Here is an 18,760-nt window from a genome sequence, read left to right as displayed (position 1 = left end):
GTTCATTAACTTTAGACAGAACTTCAGTCGAGAGGGGATGAAACATTAGCTAACGTTACATGTCACTTACACGACAAGCTCATCACTAGGACTAAGTACTTTTTTTTCTGTTACATCAAACCGCTGTTACCTTGCCAGCTACATCAGTTAAATAAAGAGTAGCCAGTTCCTGCTCTGCTTGCTTTTACAACTCAGAGGAAAAAGTACAACACACACAGACAACAGCTGCCTCTGTTCGCACTCTGTGGTGTCCGAGTGGTTCTAAATCTAGCCGGCTGAAACCACCAAACAGCCTACCTGACCGCTCTGAGGCGTCCGCATGGTCCTAAAGCAATGACCCTTTTTGTATCACAATACAATGATAAAACTGGGGGGGGGGACAAAAATGCAATTTCAGAATTTAGGGGGGGGGTCATGTCCCCGTCCCCCAGTGAAAGTTGCGCCCCTGCATACACATGTACGCACACACACACACACACACACACACACACACACACACACACACACTGGCATGTTGACATCAGGGTTGTGCTCTATTCAGAATTGAATAGACTGAAGTTGAAATTCAAATTGGATGTAGAATTTTTGAGTTTGAATGACAGGAAGTAGAATTGTATTCAGTGCAATTCAAAGAAAATTCCACTCAGCCATAGAACATGAGTTTTCCTTTAATCTAAACTGGTCACACATCCAGATACCAAAGATTATATCAAATTTCTTTGGAAACAAAGTTAATGTTTTTACCTTACTGCTTAGAATTATATTTCTACCAACCATTTCATTTGTTTAGCTTCTTTTTTTTTGAAGGCCTCAGGGTCAACTTGAGGGTTAAACTAATGCATTCTGGGAAATGCAGTATTTTCCCCATATTGAACAAAATATAAGTGATTTAATGAAATATAATAATATAATATTTGCATACAGGTTTTGTTTTCCTTGATCGTTCATTTTAAGAGTTTGTCATGGCTCACATCAACACCATCATCCCAGACACTCTGGACCCACTCCAGTTCTCCGCCCCAACAGATCCACAGACTATCTCAATTGTGCTCCACACTGCCCTTTCCCACTTGGAGAAAAGGAACACCTACATTTGGAAATTATTCAGACTCCTTGAACATTTTCTACATTTCGTTACGTTACAGCCTTTATTCTAAAATTGATTACATTTTCCCCATCGATCTACACAGAATAACCCATAATGACAAATCGAAAGCAGTTTTTTTTCAAATGTTTTGCAATTGTATGACAGAAGTATTCAGACCCTTTGCTATGAGACTTTAAATTTAACTCTGGTGCATCCTGTTTCCATTGATCATCCTTGAGATGTTTCTACAACTTGATTGGAGTCCACCTGTGGTAAATTCAATTAATTGGACATGATTTGGAAAGGCACACACCTGTCTATATAAGGTCCCACAGTTGACAGTGCTTGTCAGAGCAGAAACCAAGCCACAAGGTCGAAGGAATTCGTAAAGCTAAGACACAGGATTGTGTCGAGGCACAGATCTGGGGAAGGTTACCAAAACATGTCTGTAGTATTGAAGGTCCCCAAGAACACAGTGGACTCCATAATTTTTCAATGGAAGAAGTTTGGAACCACCAAGACTCTTCCTAGAGCTGGCCTCCTGGCCAAACTGAGCAATCGTGGGAGAAGGGCCTTGCTCAGATTGGTGACCAAGAACCTGATGGTCACTCTGATAAATCTCTAGAGTTCCTATGTGGAGATGGAGAACCTTCCAGAAGGAAAACAATCTCTCCAGCACTCCACCAATCATGCATTTATGGTAGAGTGGCCAGACGGATGCCACTCCACAGTAAAAGGCACCTGAAAACCTGCTTGGAATTTGCCAAAAGGCACCTAAAGGACTCTGACCATGAGAAACAAGATTATCTGGTCTGATGAAACCAATATTGAACTCTTTGGCCTGAATGCAAAGTGTCACGTCTGGAGGAAACCTGGCACCATCCCTACGGTGACGCATGGTGTTGGCAGCATCATGCTGTGGGGATGTTTTTCGTTCATGATGAAAACCTGCTTCAGAGCTCTCAGGACCTCAGACTGGGGTCAAGGTTCAACTTCCAACAGGACAACAACCTTAAGCACACAGCCAAGACAACGCAGGAGTGGCTTCGGGACAAGTCTCTGAATGTCCTTGAGTGGCCCAGTCAGAGCCCGGACTTCAACCCGATCGAACATCTCTGGAGAGACCTGAAAATAGCTGTGCAGCGACGCTCCCCATCCAACCTGACAGAGCTTGATCTGCAGAGAAGAATTGGAGAATCATACCCAAGAAGACTCAAGTCTTTAATCACTGTCAAAGGTGCTTCAACAAAGTACTGAGAAAAGGGTCTGAATACTTATGTAAATGTGATATTTCTGTTTTTCTATATATATTTATATCACCCCCCCCCCCCCCTTTTTTCTCCCCAATTTGTAGTAGTTATAGTCTTGTCTCATCACTGCAGCTCCCATACGGACTCGGGAGAGGCGACGGTTGAGAGCCTCCGAAACACAACCCAACCAAGCCACACTGCTTCTTGACACAACGCACATCCAACCCGGAAGCCGCACCAATGTGTCGGAGGAAACACCGTACACCTGGCGACCTGGTCAGCGTGCACTGCACCCGGCCCGCCACAGGAGTCGCTAGTGCGCGATGAGACAAGGATATCCCTGTCGGCCAAACCCTCCCTAACCCGGAAGACGCTAGGCCAAATGTGCGTCACCCCATGGACCTCCCGGTAACGGCCGGCTGCGACAGAGCCTGGGCTCCAACCCAGAGTCTCTGGGGGCACAGCTAGCACTGCGCCTCCCGGGAGGCCTGTTTTTTATTTTTTTTATTTTTAATACATTCGGAGACATGTCAACCTGTTTGTGCTTTGTCCCTTGGGGTGTTGTGTGTAGATTGATGGGGGAATATTTTTTTTTGCCATACATTTTTAATAAGGTTGTAAGGTAACAAAATCTGGAAAAAGTCAAGGTCTGAATACTTTCCGAATTCACTGTATGTGAGAATGCTGTTCATTGACTACAGCTCAGCGTTCAACACCATAGTGCCCTCAAAGCTCATCACTAAGCTAAGGACCCTGGGACTAAACACCTCCCTCTGCAACTGGAACCAAGACCTTCTGACAGGCCGCCCCCAGGTGGTAAGGGTAGGTAACAACCGATCCACCACGCTAACCCTGAACACAGGGGCCCCTCAAGGATGCCTGCTAAGTCCCCTCCTGTACTCCCTGTTCCCACAACTGAGTGGCCGCGCAAGTCTCCACAACCATCATTTAAGTTTGCAGATGACACGATGGTGGTGAGACAGCTTACGGAGAGGTCAGAGAACGGACAATGCGGTGCCAGGACAACAACCTCTCCCTCAACGTCGGCAAGACAAAGGATCTGGTCGTGGACTACAGGAAACGGAGGGCCGAGCACGCCCCCATCCTCATCGACGAGGCTGTTGTTGAACAGGTCGAGAGCTTCCTCGGTGTCCACAACACTAAGGAGCTACTGTATCATGGTCTACACACATCAACACATTCGTAAAGAGGGTCACGACAACTTCTCTTCCCCCCCCTCAAGAGGCTGAAAAGATTTGGCCCTCAGATCCTCAAAGTTCTACAGCTGCACCATCGAGAGCATCTTGACTGGCTGCATCACTGTTTGTGTCCGACGGCAAGGCACTACAGAGGGTAGTATATACGTCGCCGTACATCGCTGGAGCCGAGCTCTCTGCCATCCAGGACCTCTATACCAGGCGGTGTCAGAGGAAGGAGACTACAACCACCCAAGTCATACTGTTCTCTCTGCTACCGCACTGCAAGTGGCACCGATTCACCAAGTCTGGAACCAACAGGACCCTGAACAGCTTCTACCCCCCCCCCCCCCCCCAAGCCATAACACTGCTAAATAATTAGTCTGGGTAGCTATTCGTTATCTGTTTAACCATCAGCATTGACACTTTTTGACTCATCACATACACTGCTGCTACTGTTTATTATCTATCCTGTTGCCTAGTCACTTTATCCTGGTCTATATGTACATATCTACCTCCATTACCTTGTACCCCTGCACATTGACTTGTTCCTGGTACCCCGTGTACTGTATATAGACAAGTTATCGCTACTCGGTGTGTATTTATTCCCCGTTATTTTTCAAATTTTCCCTCCAAAAAATTCTCTCTGCATTGTTGAGGTCCTGTAAGTAAGAGTTTATTGTTAATTTACACCTGTTGTTTACTAAGCATGTGACTAATAACATTTGATTTGATGTGTTTGATGTTGATACAATATGTATATATGTTAAGACTACACCTAATATAGAATAGAGGCATTTGAATTTCACTGAATTCAATACAATTTGCTTTGCTTCAAATAAAACATTCCGACATGGGATTTGAGGCATTCCGACATGGGATTTGAGGCATTCCGACATGGGATTTGAGGCATTCCGACATGGGATTTGAGGCATTCCGACATGGGATTTGAGGCATTCCGACATGGGATTTGAGGCATTCCGACATGGGATTTGAGGCATTCCGACATGGGATTTGAGGCATTCCGACATGGGATTTGAGGCATTCTGAATTGAGCCCAACCCTGGTTGACATGCTGATACATCTCTGCAATTGTAATGTTCACTGTATGAAAAAGAGACATTCGGGGCTCACAAACCATCTGTGCAGAGTGAGATCCCTGGGGACTCACAAACCATCTGTGCAGAGTGAGATCCCTGGGGACTCACAAACCAACTGTGCAGAGTGAGATCCCTGGGGACTCACAAACCAACTGTGCAGAGTGAGATCCCTGGGGACTCACAAACCAGCTGTGCAGAGTGAGATCCCTGGGGACTCACAAACCATCTGTGCAGAGTGTGATGTGGTCCTCTTCAGTTCTGGCAGTTTGGTGAGTGGGTGGACGTGGTGGTTGATGACCGGCTGCCCACCAGAGTTGGAGAGCTGCTGTTTGTTCACTCGGCCCAGGGCTCTGAGTTCTGGAGCGCCCTGCTGGAGAAGGCCTACGCCAAGTAAGGGACATCGTCTGAAGAGTAGAATTGATGGCTGGTGGCAGATATCCTTGCAGTGCTGTTGCCCAGGGTTTCCCAAACTCGGTCCCCCCCCCCCCCCAATCAGCTGTGTAGTGCTAGGGCATGAACCAAAACGGCCCCCAGGACCGAGTTTGGGAAACTCTTCAGTAGCCGGTTTGAATTTAGTTTCCGTGAGCTATAAAGTGGGATCTGAATTGGTAACTGGAGGGCCGCTTGTTTCAGATCCCAGGTATATAATGTCCTGCCGTTGTGCCCTTGAGCAAGACACTTAACCCTGAAACCAGCTCCAAGGGACTGTTGCTGACCCTGTCTCTCTCTCTTTCTCCCCCCCAGGCTGAATGGATGCTATGAGGCTCTCTCCGGAGGCTCTACCACTGAGGGTTTTGAGGACTTCACCGGGGGCATCGCTGAGGTCCATGAATTGAGGAACGCTGGACCGAAACTCTTCAAGATCATCAGGAAAGCTCTGAGCAGAGGCTCCCTGCTAGGCTGCTCTATCGATGTACGGCACACACACACACACACACACACACACACACACACACACACACACACACACACACACACACACACACACACACACACACACACACACACACACACACACACACACACACACACACACACACACACACACACAGGTTGAAAATGGCAGATTCTGTCATTACTACGCACCTAAGTTGGAACACAGTGGCTGTAGAGTAACATGCTATACATGACGTCAGAGCTCAGTTTCTCCACTTGACAGGTCTGTATGTGTTTTGACTGACAGCTGTTCTGAACTAGTGCACTGTGCTGTGACGAGAGGTCCCCTCATCCCTCCAGCTCTGGGAAACTGTTGAACATCTGTTGTCTGAGTGAGGGGGAAATACAGTAAATCCAGAGGAGTGGATGTATTTTGAAAAATCAGACATCGAGGATTATAATAAATACAAGCAAATGTTGACTTCACATTTCCATATTTAAACTCATTTACAGTATGGTTTATTCATCCCTAGGCGTGATCCACAGTTAACGAGGATGACGTGTTAGTATACCCTGGGTTGTCCTGAACACAATGAGCCTATGTTTGTCCTATTGTGAAGAACATTTGCAGTGGAACAGACAGTTGAATGCACTTCAAGACTCAATTCTACGTGCGTCACAATTACAATCCGTTTGTGTGAAGTGCGTCGTGAAAAGCCCAGCACTGTAAGATCATAGTTTATAACTTCGCTAGCCATGTTGACAATAAAATACGCTTTCAAATGATGCCCAACTGACTCTTTGGATTGCGTAAACAGCAATAGTAATTGTGTGGGCTGTGTTCCAAACAAAAAACGACAAGTGTCCTCGCTCTAGTTCCTCAACAGCACAGCTAGGAGATCTCAACAAGTACCTTTTATAGTTGAAGACTCTTTTCTTGAGCCATTGAAATGACTAAGGAACCGTGAACACTTTGGAGAGGTGTGTGTGTGACCTCTTGGAGACACCAGTTAGTCCTCTACACTCAAACCGTTGTAATCGGGGAAAAAACTACTACTCCAACATTTCAATTAACATTCTTATGTTACTGAATGCGTCCAGAGTATTTTCAGATTTCTTTATTGACAAATGCTGTGAAAAGTAGAGTAAATGTAAAATCAACAGTGTAATGTTTGGATTCAGTCTTGTCAGGTGCTCTGTGTCTTTATCCTTTTTGGTCTGACACTTTCCCCATAATCTCAAAGTGTTCTCTCTTTCAGTGGCTGCCATGGTCATGCAGATGTGTTTTTAAATATTTCTTCTGTTGGAAACATTTCCATTCGGCCCTGTTCATATAGGCCAGTTTCCACTAATGTAAAGGAGTTACTGTGTGTTTTCTCCACCAGTGTAAAGGAGTTACCCTGTGTTCTCTGTTCTTCTTTACAGATCAGTAACCTAGCTGACTCGGAGGCCATCACGTCTAGTAAGCTGGTGAGGGGTCATGCCTACTCTCTAACTGGAGCAGAACTGGTGAGATAGAACTACTTCGTTATATGTTCTCGTTTCTTTGCCTCGCCTTGCTCAAACTGATCCCTTATCTAGGTGTCGTACAGAGGAGACTCCCTGCAGCTGGTCAGGGTGCGTAACCCCTGGGGACAGGTGGAGTGGACTGGAGCCTGGAGCGACAAGTGAGTAAACCCTCTCCTAGGCCTGCTGGTATGCTGTTAGGGTAACGCCCTCTCCTAGGCCTGCTGGGATGCTGTTAGGGTAAAGCCCTCTCCTAGGCCTGCTGGGATGCTGTTAGGGTAAAGCCCTCTCCTAGGCCTGCTGGGATGCTGTTAGGGTAACACCCTCTCCTAGGCCTGCTGGGATGCTGTTAGGGTAAAGCCCTCTCCTAGGCCTGCTGGGATGCTGTTAGGGTAAAGCCCTCTCCTAGGCCTGCTGGGATGCTGTTAGGGTAAAGCCCTCCTAGGGATGCTGTTAGGGTAAAGCCCTCTCCTAGGCCTGCTGGGATGCTGTTAGGGTAACGCCCTCTCCTAGGCCTGCTGGGATACTGTTAGGGTAACGCCCTCTCCTAGGCCTGCTGGGATGCTGTTAGGGTAACGCCCTCTCCTAGGTCTGCTGGGATGCTGTTAGGGTAAAGCCCTCTCCTAGGCCTGCTGGGATGCTGTTAGGGTAAAGCCCTCTCCTAGGCCTAATGGGATGCTGTTAGGGTAAAGCCCTCTCCTAGGCCTGCTGGGATGCTGTTAGGGTAAAGCCCTCTCCTAGGCCTGCTGGGATGCTGTTAGGGTAAAGCCCTCTCCTAGGCCTGCTGGGATGCTGTTAGGGTAAAGCCCTCTCCTAGGTCTGCTGGGATGCTGTTAGGGTAAAGCCCTCTCCTAGGCCTGCTGGGATGCTGTTAGGGTAAAGCCCTCTCCTAGGCCTGCTGGGATGCTGTTAGGGTAAAGCCCTCTCCTAGGTCTGCTGGGATTCTGTTAGGGTAACGCCCTCTCCTAGGCCTGCTGGGATGCTGTTAGGGTAACGCCCTCTCCTAGGCCTGCTGGGATGCTGTTAGGGTAAAGCCCTCTGCTAGGCCTGCTGGGATGCTGTTCGGGTAAAGCCCTCTCCTAGGCCTGCTGGGATGCTGTTAGGGTAAAGCCCTCTCCTAGGTCTGCTGGGATGCTGTTAGGGTAAAGGTCTCTCCTAGGTCTGCTGGGATGCTGTTAGGGTAAAGCCCTCTCCTAGGCCTGCTGGGATGCTGTTAGGGTAAAGCACTCTCCTAGGCCTGCTGGGATGCTGTTAGGGTAAAGCCCTCTCCTAGGCCTGCTGGAATGCTGTTAGGGTAAAGCCCTCTCCTAGGCCTGCTGGGATGCTGTTAGGGTAAAGCCCTCTCCTAGGCCTGCTGGGATGCTGTTAGGGTAAAGCCCTCTCCTAGGTCTGCTGGGGTGCTGTTAGGGTAAAGCCCTCTCCTAGGCCTGCTGGGATGCTGTTAGGGTAAAGCCCTCTCCTAGGTCTGCTGGGGTGCTGTGAGGGTAAAGCCCTCTCATCGGCCTGCTGGGATGCTGTTAGGGTAACGCCCTCTCCTAGGCCTGCTGGGATGCTGTTAGGGTAAAGCCCTCTCCTAGGCCTGCTGGGATGTTGTTAGGGTAAAGCCCTCTCCTAGGCCTGCTGGGATGCTGTTAGGGTAAAGCCCTCTCCTAGGTCTGCTGGGATGCTGTTAGGGTAACACCCTCTCCTAGGCCTGCTGGGATGCTGTTAGGGTAAAGCCCTCTCCTAGGTCTGTTGGGATGCTGTTAGGGTAAAGCCCTCTCCTAGGTCTGCTGGGATTCTGTTAGGGTAAAGCCCTCCTAGGGATGCTGTTAGGGTAAAGCCCTCTCCTAGGCCTGCTGGGATGCTGTTAGGGTAAAGCCCTCTCCTAGGCCTGCTGGGATGCTGTTCGGGTAAAGCCCTCTCCTAGGTCTGCTGTTAGGGTAAAGCCCTCTCCTAGGCCTGCTGGGATGCTGTTAGGGTAAAGCCCTCTCCTAGGCCTGCTGGGATGCTGTTAGGGTAAATCCCTCTCCTAGGTCTGCTGGGATGCTGTTAGGGTAAAGCCCTCTCCTAGGCCTGCTGGGATGCTGTTAGGGTAAAGCCCTCTCCTCGGCCTGCTGGGTTGCTGTTAGGGTAAAGCCCTCTCCTAGGCCTGCTGGGATACTGTTAGGGTAAAGCCCTCTCCTAGGCCTGCTGGGATGCTGTTAGGGTAAAGCCCTCTCATAGGCCTGCTGGGATGCTGTTAGGGTAAAGCCCTCTCATAGGCCTGCTGGGATGCTGTTAGGGTAAAGCCCTCTCATAGGCCTGCTGAGATGCTGTTAGGGTAAAGCCCTCTCCTAGGCCTGCTGGGTTGCTGTTAGGGTAAAGCCCTCTCCTAGGTCTGCTGGGATGCTGTTAGGGTAAAGCCCTCTCCTAGGCCTGCTGGGATGCTGTTAGGGTAAAGCCCTCTCCTCGGCCTGCTGGGATGCTGTTAGGGTAACGCCCTCTCCTAGGCCTGCTGGGATGCTGTTAGGGTAAAGCCCTCTTCTAGGTCTGCTGGGATTCTGTTAGGGTAAAGCCCTCCTAGGGATGCTGTTAGGGTAAAGCCCTCTCCTAGGCCTGCTGGGATGCTGTTAGGGTAAAGCCCTCTCCTAGGCCTGCTGGGATGCTGTTCGGGTAAAGCCCTCTCCTAGGTCTGCTGTTAGGGTAAAGCCCTCTCCTAGGCCTGCTGGGATGCTGTTAGGGTAAAGCCCTCTCCTAGGCCTGCTGGGATGCTGTTAGGGTAAATCCCTCTCCTAGGTCTGCTGGGATGCTGTTAGGGTAAAGCCCTCTCCTAGGCCTGCTGGGATGCTGTTAGGGTAAATCCCTCTCCTAGGTCTGCTAGGATGCTGTTAGGGTAAAGCCCTCTCCTAGGCCTGCTGGGATGCTGTTAGGGTAAAGCCCTCTCCTCGGCCTGCTGGGTTGCTGTTAGGGTAAAGCCCTCTCCTAGGCCTGCTGGGATGCTGTTAGGGTAAAGCCCTCTCCTAGGCCTGCTGGGATGCTGTTAGGGTAAAGCCCTCTCCTAGGCCTGCTGGGATGCTGTTAGGGTAAAGCCCTCTCCTAGGTCTTCTGGGATTCTGTTAGGGTAAAGCCCTATCCTAGGCCTGCTGGGATGCTGTTAGGGTAAAGCCCTATCCTAGGCCTGCTGGGATGCTGTTAGGGTAAAGCCCTCTCCTAGGCCTGCTGGGATGCTGTTAGGGTAAAGCCCTATCCTAGGCCTGCTGGGATGCTGTTAGGGTAAAGCCCTCTCCTAGGCCTGCTGGGATGCTGTTAGGGTAAAGCCCTCTCCTAGGCCTGCTGGGATGCTGTTATTGTGAAGCCCCCTCCTAGGCCTGCTGGGATGCTGTTAGGGTAAAGCCCTCTCCTAGGCCTGCTGGGATGCTGTTAGGGTAAAACCCTCTCCTAGGCCTGCTGGGATGCTGTTAGGGTAAAGCCCTCTCCTAGGCCTGCTGGGAGGCTGTTAGGGTAAAGCCCTCTCCTAGGTCTGCTGGGATGCTGTTAGGGTAAAGCCCTCTCCTAGGCCTGCTGGGAGGCTGTTAGGGTAAAGGTCTCTTCTAGGCCTGCTGGGATGCTGTTAGGGTAAAGCCCTCTCCTAGGCCTGCTGGGATGCTGTTAGGGTAAAGCCCTCTCCTAGGTCTGCTTGGATGCTGTTAGGGTAAAGGTCTCTTCTAGGCCTGCTGGGATGCTGTTAGGGTAAAGCCCTCTCCTAGGCCTGCTGGGATGCTGTTAGGGTAAAGGTCTCTCCTAGGCTTGCTGGGATGCTGTTAGGGTAAAGCCCTCTCCTAGGCCTGCTGGGATGCTGTTAGGGTAACGCCCTCTCCTAGGCCTGCTGGGATGCTGTTAGGGTAAAGGTCTCTCCTAGGTCTGCTGGGATGCTGTTAGGGTAAAGCCCTCTCCTAGGCCTGCTGGGATGATGTTAGGGTAAAGCCCTCTCCTAGGCCTGCTGGGATGCTGTTAGGGTAAAGCCCTCTCCTAGGCCTGCTGGGATGCTGTTAAGGTAAAGCCCTCTCCTAGGCCTGCTGGGATCCTGTTAGGGTAAAGCCCTCTCCTAGGCCTGATGGGATGCTGTTAGGGTAAAGCCCTCTCCTAGGCCTGCTGGGATGCTGTTAGGGTAAAGCCCTCTCCTAGGTCTGCTGGGATGCTGTTAGTGTGAAGCCCTCTCCTAGGTCTGCTGGGATTCTGTTAGGGTAAAGCCCTCTCCTAGGTCTGCTGGGATTCTGTTAGGGTAAAGCCCTCTCCTAGGCCTGCTGGGATGCTGTTAGGGTAAAGCCCTCTCCTAGGCCTGCTGGGATGCTGTTAGGGTAACGCCCTCCTAGGCCTACTGGGATGCTGTTAGGGTAAAGCCCTCTCCTAGGCCTGCTGGGATGCTGTTAGGGTAAAGGTCTCTCCTAGGCTTGCTAGGATGCTGTTAGGGTAAAGCCCTCTCCTAGGCCTGCTGGGATGCTGTTAGGGTAACGCCCTCTCCTAGGCCTGCTGGGATGCTGTTAGGGTAAAGGTCTCTCCTAGGTCTGCTGGGATGCTGTTAGGGTAAAGCCCTCTCCTAGGCCTGCTGGGATGATGTTAGGGTAAAGCCCTCTCCTAGGCCTGCTGGGATGCTGTTAGGGTAAAGCCCTCTCCTAGGCTTGCTGGGATGCTGTTAAGGTAAAGCCCTCTCCTAGGCCTGCTGGGATCCTGTTAGGGTAAAGCCCTCTCCTAGGCCTGATGGGATGCTGTTAGGGTAAAGCCCTCTCCTAGGCCTGCTGGGATGCTGTTAGGGTAAAGCCCTCTCCTAGGTCTGCTGGGATGCTGTTAGGGTAACGCCCTCTCCTAGGCCTGCTGGGATGCTGTTAGGGTAAAGCCCTCTCCTAGGTCTGCTGGGATTCTGTTAGGGTAAAGCCCTCTCCTAGGTCTGCTGGGATTCTGTTAGGGTAAAGCCCTCTCCTAGGCCTGCTGGGATGCTGTTAGGGTAAAGCCCTCTCCTAGGCCTGCTGGGATGCTGTTAGGGTAACGCCCTCCTAGGCCTACTGGGATGCTGTTAGGGTAAAGCCCTCTCCTAGGCCTGCTGGGATGCTGTTAGGGTAAACCCCTCTCCTAGGCCTGCTGGGATGCTGTTAGGGTAAAGCCCTCTCCTAGGTCTGCTGGGATGCTGTTAGGGTAACACCCTCTCCTAGGTCTGCTGGGATGCTGTTAGGGTAACGCCCTCTCCTAGGCCTGCTGGGATGCTGTTAGGGTAAAGCCCTCTCCTAGGTCTGCTGGGATTCTGTTAGGGTAAATCCCTCCTAGGGATGCTGTTAGGGTAAAGCCCTCTCCTAGGTCTGCTGGGATGCTGTTAGGGTAAAGCCCTCTCCTAGGCCTGCTGGGATGCTGTTCGGGTAAAGCCCTCTCCTAGGTCTGCTGTTAGGGTAAAGCCGTCTCCTAGGCCTGCTGGGATGCTGTTAGGGTAAATCCCTCTCCTAGGTCTGCTGGGATGCTGTTAGGGTAAAGCCCTCTCCTAGGCCTGCTGGGATGCTGTTAGGGTAAAGCCCTCTCCTCGGCCTGCTGGGTTGCTGTTAGGGTAAAGCCCTCTCCTAGGCCTGCTGGGATGCTGTTAGGGTAAAGCCCTCTCATAGGCCTGCTGGGATGCTGTTAGGGTAAAGCCCTCTCATAGGCCTGCTGGGATGCTGTTAGGGTAAAGCCCTCTCATAGGCCTGCTGAGATGCTGTTAGGGTAAAGCCCTCTCCTCGGCCTGCTGGGTTGCTGTTAGGGTAAAGCCCTCTCCTAGGTCTGCTGGGATGCTGTTAGGGTAAAGCCCTCTCCTAGGCCTGCTGGGATGCTGTTAGGGTAAAGCCCTCTCCTAGGCCTGCTGGGATGCTGTTAGGGTAAAGCCCTCTCCTCGGCCTGCTGGGATGCTGTTAGGGTAACGCCCTCTCCTAGGCCTGCTGGGATGCTGTTAGGGTAAAGCCCTCTCCTAGGTCTGCTGGGTTGCTGTTAGGGTAACACCCTCTCCTAGGTCTGCTGGGATGCTGTTAGGGTAACGCCCTCTCCTAGGCCTGCTGGGATGCTGTTAGGGTAAAGCCCTCTCCTAGGTCTGCTGGGATTCTGTTAGGGTAAAGCCCTCTCCTAGGCCTGCTGGGATGCTGTTCGGGTAAAGCCCTCTCCTAGGCCTGCTGGGATGCTGTTCGAGTAAAGCCCTCTCCTAGGTCTGCTGTTAGTGTAAAGCCCTCTCCTAGGCCTGCTGGGATGCTGTTATGGTAAATCCCTCTCCTAGGTCTGCTGGGATGCTGTTAGGGTAAAGCCCTCTCCTAGGCCTGCTGGGATGCTGTTAGGGTAAAGCCCTCTCCTAGGCCTGCTGGGATGCTGTTAGGGTAAAGCCCTCTCCTAGGTCTGCTGGGATGCTGTTAGGGTAAAGCCCTCTCCTAGGCCTGCTGGGATGCTGTTAGGGTAAAGGTCTCTCCTAGGCCTGCTGGGATGCTGTTAGGGTAAAGCCCTCTCCTAGGCCTGCTGGGATGCTGTTATTGTGAAGCCCCCTCCTAGGCCTGCTGGGATGCTGTTAGGGTAAAGCCCTCCCCTAGGCCTGCTGGGATGCTGTTAGGGTAAAGCCCTCTCCTAGGCCTGCTGGGATGCTGTTAGGGTAAAGCCCTATCCTAGGCCTGCTGGGATGCTGTTAGGGTAAAGCCCTCTCCTAGGCCTGCTGGGATGCTGTTAGGGTAAAGCCCTCTCCTAGGCCTGCTGGGATGCTGTTAGGGTAAAGCCCTCTCCTAGGCCTGCTGGGATGCTGTTAGGGTAAAACCCTCTCCTAGGCCTGCTGGGATGCTGTTAGGGTAAAGCCCTCTCCTAGGCCTGCTGGGAGGCTGTTAGGGTAAAGCCCTCTCCTAGGTCTGCTGGGATGCTGTTAGGGTAAAGCCCTCTCCTAGGCCTGCTGGGAGGCTGTTAGGGTAATGGTCTCTTCTAGGCCTGCTGGGATGCTGTTAGGGTAAAGGTCTCTTCTAGGCCTGCTGGGATGCTGTTAGGGTAACGCCCTCTCCTAGGCCTGCTGGGATGCTGTTAGGGTAAAGCCCTCTCCTAGGCCTGCTGGGATGCTGTTAGGGTAAAGGTCTCTCCTAGGCTTGCTGGGATGCTGTTAGGGTAAAGCCCTCTCCTAGGCCTGCTGGGATCCTGTTAGGGTAAAGCCCTCTCCTAGGCCTGCTGGGATGCTGTTAGGGTAAAGCCCTCTCCTAGGTCTGCTGGGATGCTGTTAGGGTAAAGCCCTCTCCTAGGCCTGATGGGATGCTGTTAGGGTAAAGCCCTCTCCTAGGCCTGCTGGGATGCTGTTAGGGTAAAGCCCTCTCATAGGCCTGCTGGGATGCTGTTAGGGTAAAGCCCTCTCATAGGCCTGCTGGGATGCTGTTAGGGTAAAGCCCTCTCATAGGCCTGCTGAGATGCTGTTAGGGCTTAAAATGACATCAAATTGATCAGAAATACAGTGTAGACATTGTTAATGTTGGAAATGACTATTGTAGCTGGAAACTGCAGATCTTTTTAGGGAATATCTACAGAGGCACAATATCAGCAACCATCACTCCTGTGTTCCAATGGCACGTTGTGTTAGCTAATCCAAGTTTATCATTTTAAAAGGCTAATTGATCATTAGAAAACCCTTTTGCAATTATGTTAGGACAGCTGAGCTACGGAGGACCACCACTCTGCGGACTGCGTGGAACTGAGAAAAATGGTTTCTATTTACCTTGGTTTCACAGTAACTTTATGCAGTTACTGCTAACATGTCCCCCATTTTCTGCAAAACAGAGGCAGGATACTTGTCCACATGATTAGGCATGTATTGAATGTAGCAAAAATGACAACTAATTTTTGACCAAATGAGCAGTTACTTCCTTTTTGCTTGGTAGGGCAGTATGGCTCTGCTCTGTGATGTGATGTTTGCCATAGAAATACTTGCTGTGATAATTTCTGTGTCCACACCGCAGCTTCATGTTTGTAATAGTGCAAAAAGAAATTGTAACCCTTATTAAACCAGGCAAGTCAGTTAAGAACAAATTCTTATTTACAATGACGGCCTAGGAACAGTGGGTTAACTGCCTTGTTCAGGGGCAGAACGACAGATTTTTACCTTGTCAGCTCGGGGATTTGATCTTGCAACCTTTTCGGTTACTAGTCCAGCACTCTAACCACTAGGCTACCTGCCACCTCTACACTCTAACCACTAGGCTACCTGCCGCCCCTCCACTCTAACCACTATGCTACCCTGCAGCCCTTAATCCCCTTGCTAGCGTTGTTGTAATGCTGGGTTATTGTAAAGATGACTCAAGTCTGTGCCATTGACTAGTCTAGTTCTACTAGTTCTGCTATCTTCGGTTGTATTGCGCCATGATAATGAGGGCTTTTGTCTCCCTGGCGTGCATGGTATGGTACAGAGCCAGCAGAGAGAGGGTGTTGCTGACCTTTTGAAGACTGAGTCAGCCCATTTGACATGTTAAAAGTAGAACTGACAGTGTTTTTAAACTACTTCGCAGATATGAAACAGACAATCATATCAGTCAAAAATATCCATTTCCTGGTTTATGGTACAAAAGCAACTTTTATAAGAGGTTTTAAAAATAGCCATATTACCATAAATTCCATAATGTAAAACATTGTTGGCAGAATAAATGGAGGTAGTTCAATGCCTGGTTAATGTTATTCACCAATACATTTTCTTGGTAGTCCTAAACATATTGCTATCAGGTTGTAAATCCCAGCTGGCCTGCTACATCGTTGGCTGCCTCCAGCCAATCAGGATGCACTGTTGCAGTTTCCATTTAATAAATAGTGTTGGACAAAAATAGACAAATCTAACTCAGGCTGGGAAGTTCATACAATCAAACTAGCGAGGGCAAGGATTACAAGTCAGTCATCACGTGGCTAATAGGCTGATCTATTTATTTAGCCAGCTAAAAACACGGCGCCTAATGATAGCTAGCTAGGTAGCTGCTGGGAGGATTAGTGGTTATCTTAGGGAGGGAGAGAGAGCCTACCTGTTCATGGTTTTTAATCAATAAGACTGTAAAGTAAAGACTCCCTGGTATTTACATATTTGCAGAAATCCATTCAGGTGTATTTTGGAGAATCCTTTCTAATGATCTAAAGTCACGCTGTTGCTACTTCCTGTAAACACACAGTCCAGTTCAAAGTGAATGATGACAGGCCCATGTGGCAAATAGCTTATTTGCATAAAGGCCTACTGTAGCTCTGATTGGCTATGGCGCACCGGTCTGCATAGACTCCGGTTCTAGACTAGACGGATGTTTTATGTACTGCAGTGTCTATTAATTGTCCAAACGCTTTCCCACTCTATTTTGATATAGAATTTTCACAAATACCTTACAATTACGTCGTTCACAAACATTCAGTGAATTTATCAACACTTAGATGTGGTCATCGTCAGGTGATCATTCTTCCTGGACGAGGTGTTGAGGAGATTTAATGGTGCTAAAATGTTGTCAGTTCTACTTTTTTTTAAAGGTATTAATGACGAGGGCTCTTTTTCTTTTCTAATGAAATGTGTTTGTTTCTCCAAGTTCCTCAGAGTGGTACCATGTCAGTGATGAAGACCGGGCCAGACTGATCAACACATCTGAAGATGGAGAGTTCTGGTAAAAACAGACCAGTTCTGGTACTCCCGATTTATACCTTTACATGAACTATCATAAGGAGACCCCTGTTATAATGGTTCTATCTATTTTAGTCATGTTTTTTAATGGTGTGTGTGTGTGTGTGTGTGTGTGTGTGTGTGTGTGTGTGTGTGTGTGTGTGTGTGTGTGTGTGTACTTCTTTGTGTTCCAGGATGTCGTTCTCAGACTTCCTCAGTCAGTACTCGCGTCTGGAGATCTGTAACCTTACACCGGACACCCTCTCAGAAGATGAGTACCAGAATTGGGCCCTTAACAAGTTTGAAGGCGCCTGGAGGAAAGGTTCCACAGCCGGGGGCTGCCGTAACTTCCCCAGTATGGACCCTGGACCTTCTCTTCTGTCTACATCTTACTGACCCATACCATCATCCTCTTCCTGCTTAAATCTTAAACACTGGTTTTGTAGCCAGAGAGATCTCTCTCCATGCTGATGGTATAGCTAGACCATATTTATTTAACCAGGCAAATCAGTTAAGAACAAATTCTTATTTACAATGTCGGCCTAGGAACAGTGGGTTAACTGCCTTGTTCAGGGGCAGAACGACAGATTTATACCTTGTCAGCTCGGGGATTTGAGCTAGCAACCTTTTGGTTACTGGCCTAATGCTCTAACCACTAGGCTACCTGCTCTAACCGCTAGGCTACCTGTCTCTAACCACTAGGCTACCTGTCTCTAACCACTAGGCTACCTGTCTCTAACCACTAGGCTACCTGTCTCTAACCACTAGGCTACCTGTCTCTAACCACTAGGCTACCTGTCTCTAACCACTAGGCTACCTGTCTCTAACCACTAGGCTACCTGTCTCTAACCACTAGGCTACCTGTCTCTAACCGCTAGGCTACCTGTCTCTAACCACTAGGCTACCTGTCTCTAACCACGAGGCTACCTGCTCTAACCACTAGGCTACCTGTCTCTAACCACTAGGCTACCTGTCTCTAACCACTAGGCTACCTGTCTCTAACCACTAGGCTACCTGGCTCTAACCACTAGGCTACCTGGCTCTAACCACTAGGCTACCTGGCTCTAACCACTAGGCTACCTGGCTCTAACCACTAGGCTACCTGGCTCTAACCACTAGGCTACCTGGCTCTAACCACTAGGCTACCTGGCTCTAACCACTAGGCTACCTGGCTCTAACCACTAGGCTACCTGGCTCTAACCACTAGGCTACCTGGCTCTAACCACTAGGCTACCTGGCTCTAACCACTAGGCTACCTGGCTCTAACCACTAGGCTACCTGGCTCTAACCACTAGGCTACCTGGCTCTAACCACTAGGCTACCTGGCTCTAACCACTAGGCTACCTGTCTCTAACCACTAGGCTACCTGGCTCTAACCACTAGGCTACCTGTCTCTAACCACTAGGCTATCTGGCTCTAACCACTAGGCTACCTGGATGGTATCCCCCTTATTAATAGTCCTCCAACCCCCTTCTAAACTGTCCGATAAATGGTGAAAAGCACAGGACCCAGAATAGAGCCTTGGGGACACCAGTCCCAGTCAATTCCACATTGTCCAATGTAACGCCATTCACTGATTTTTGTGATCTCTATTTCCCCAAACAACATACATACAACTAATAGCTGGACCCCCTGCTGCTTCCCTCCCCAGATTCATTCTGGCAGAACCCCCAGTTTGTGATCAAGCTGGACGAAGAGGATGATGATCCTGACGACGATGAGGCTGGCTGTACCTTCCTCGTTGGACTGATCCAGAAGAACAGACGCAGGATGAGGAAGACAGGAGAGGACATGAAGACCATTGGATTCTCCATCTATAAGGTGAAGTATGTTTGGGATTAAAAGTCTGGAGCTACACAACCATTTTAGATCAACCGTAGTCATCACCTGCATGAAGTTACATTCCATTTGCTTATCGTAACACACACACACTAACAGGCTAGCTAGCATGCCCGGTCTGTAACACAGACACACACTAACAGGCTACCTCGCATGCCCGGTCTGTAACACAGACACACACTAACAGGCTAGCTAGCATGCCCGGTCTGTAACACAGACACACACTAACAGGCTACCTCGCATGCCCGGTCTGTAACACACACACACACTAACAGGCTAGCTAGCATGCCCAGTCTGTAACACAGACACACACTAACAGGCTACCT

General features: G+C 49.8%; 1 protein-coding gene across 1 annotated transcript in view; it reads left to right on the top strand.

Annotated features, from left to right (window-relative positions):
- The window catches only part of LOC129828439 (calpain-2 catalytic subunit-like), a 33,036-nt gene extending 14,599 nt beyond the window's left edge, over positions 1-18,437 (top strand). The window contains exons 4-10 of the mRNA XM_055889486.1: positions 4,890-5,023; positions 5,378-5,546; positions 6,935-7,018; positions 7,091-7,176; positions 16,525-16,599; positions 16,790-16,950; positions 18,247-18,437. Of these exons, the coding sequence (XP_055745461.1) occupies positions 4,890-5,023; positions 5,378-5,546; positions 6,935-7,018; positions 7,091-7,176; positions 16,525-16,599; positions 16,790-16,950; positions 18,247-18,437 (900 nt within the window). The remainder of the gene's footprint in view (positions 1-4,889; positions 5,024-5,377; positions 5,547-6,934; positions 7,019-7,090; positions 7,177-16,524; positions 16,600-16,789; positions 16,951-18,246) is intronic.
- Positions 18,438-18,760: the final 323 nt, after the last annotated feature.

This window comes from Salvelinus fontinalis, chromosome 30 (assembly GCF_029448725.1).
Source record: "Salvelinus fontinalis isolate EN_2023a chromosome 30, ASM2944872v1, whole genome shotgun sequence".
Lineage (NCBI taxonomy): Eukaryota > Metazoa > Chordata > Actinopteri > Salmoniformes > Salmonidae > Salvelinus > Salvelinus fontinalis.
The sequence above is the reverse complement of the archived record's forward strand: the minus strand, read 5'-3'. Positions and strand labels throughout refer to the sequence as shown.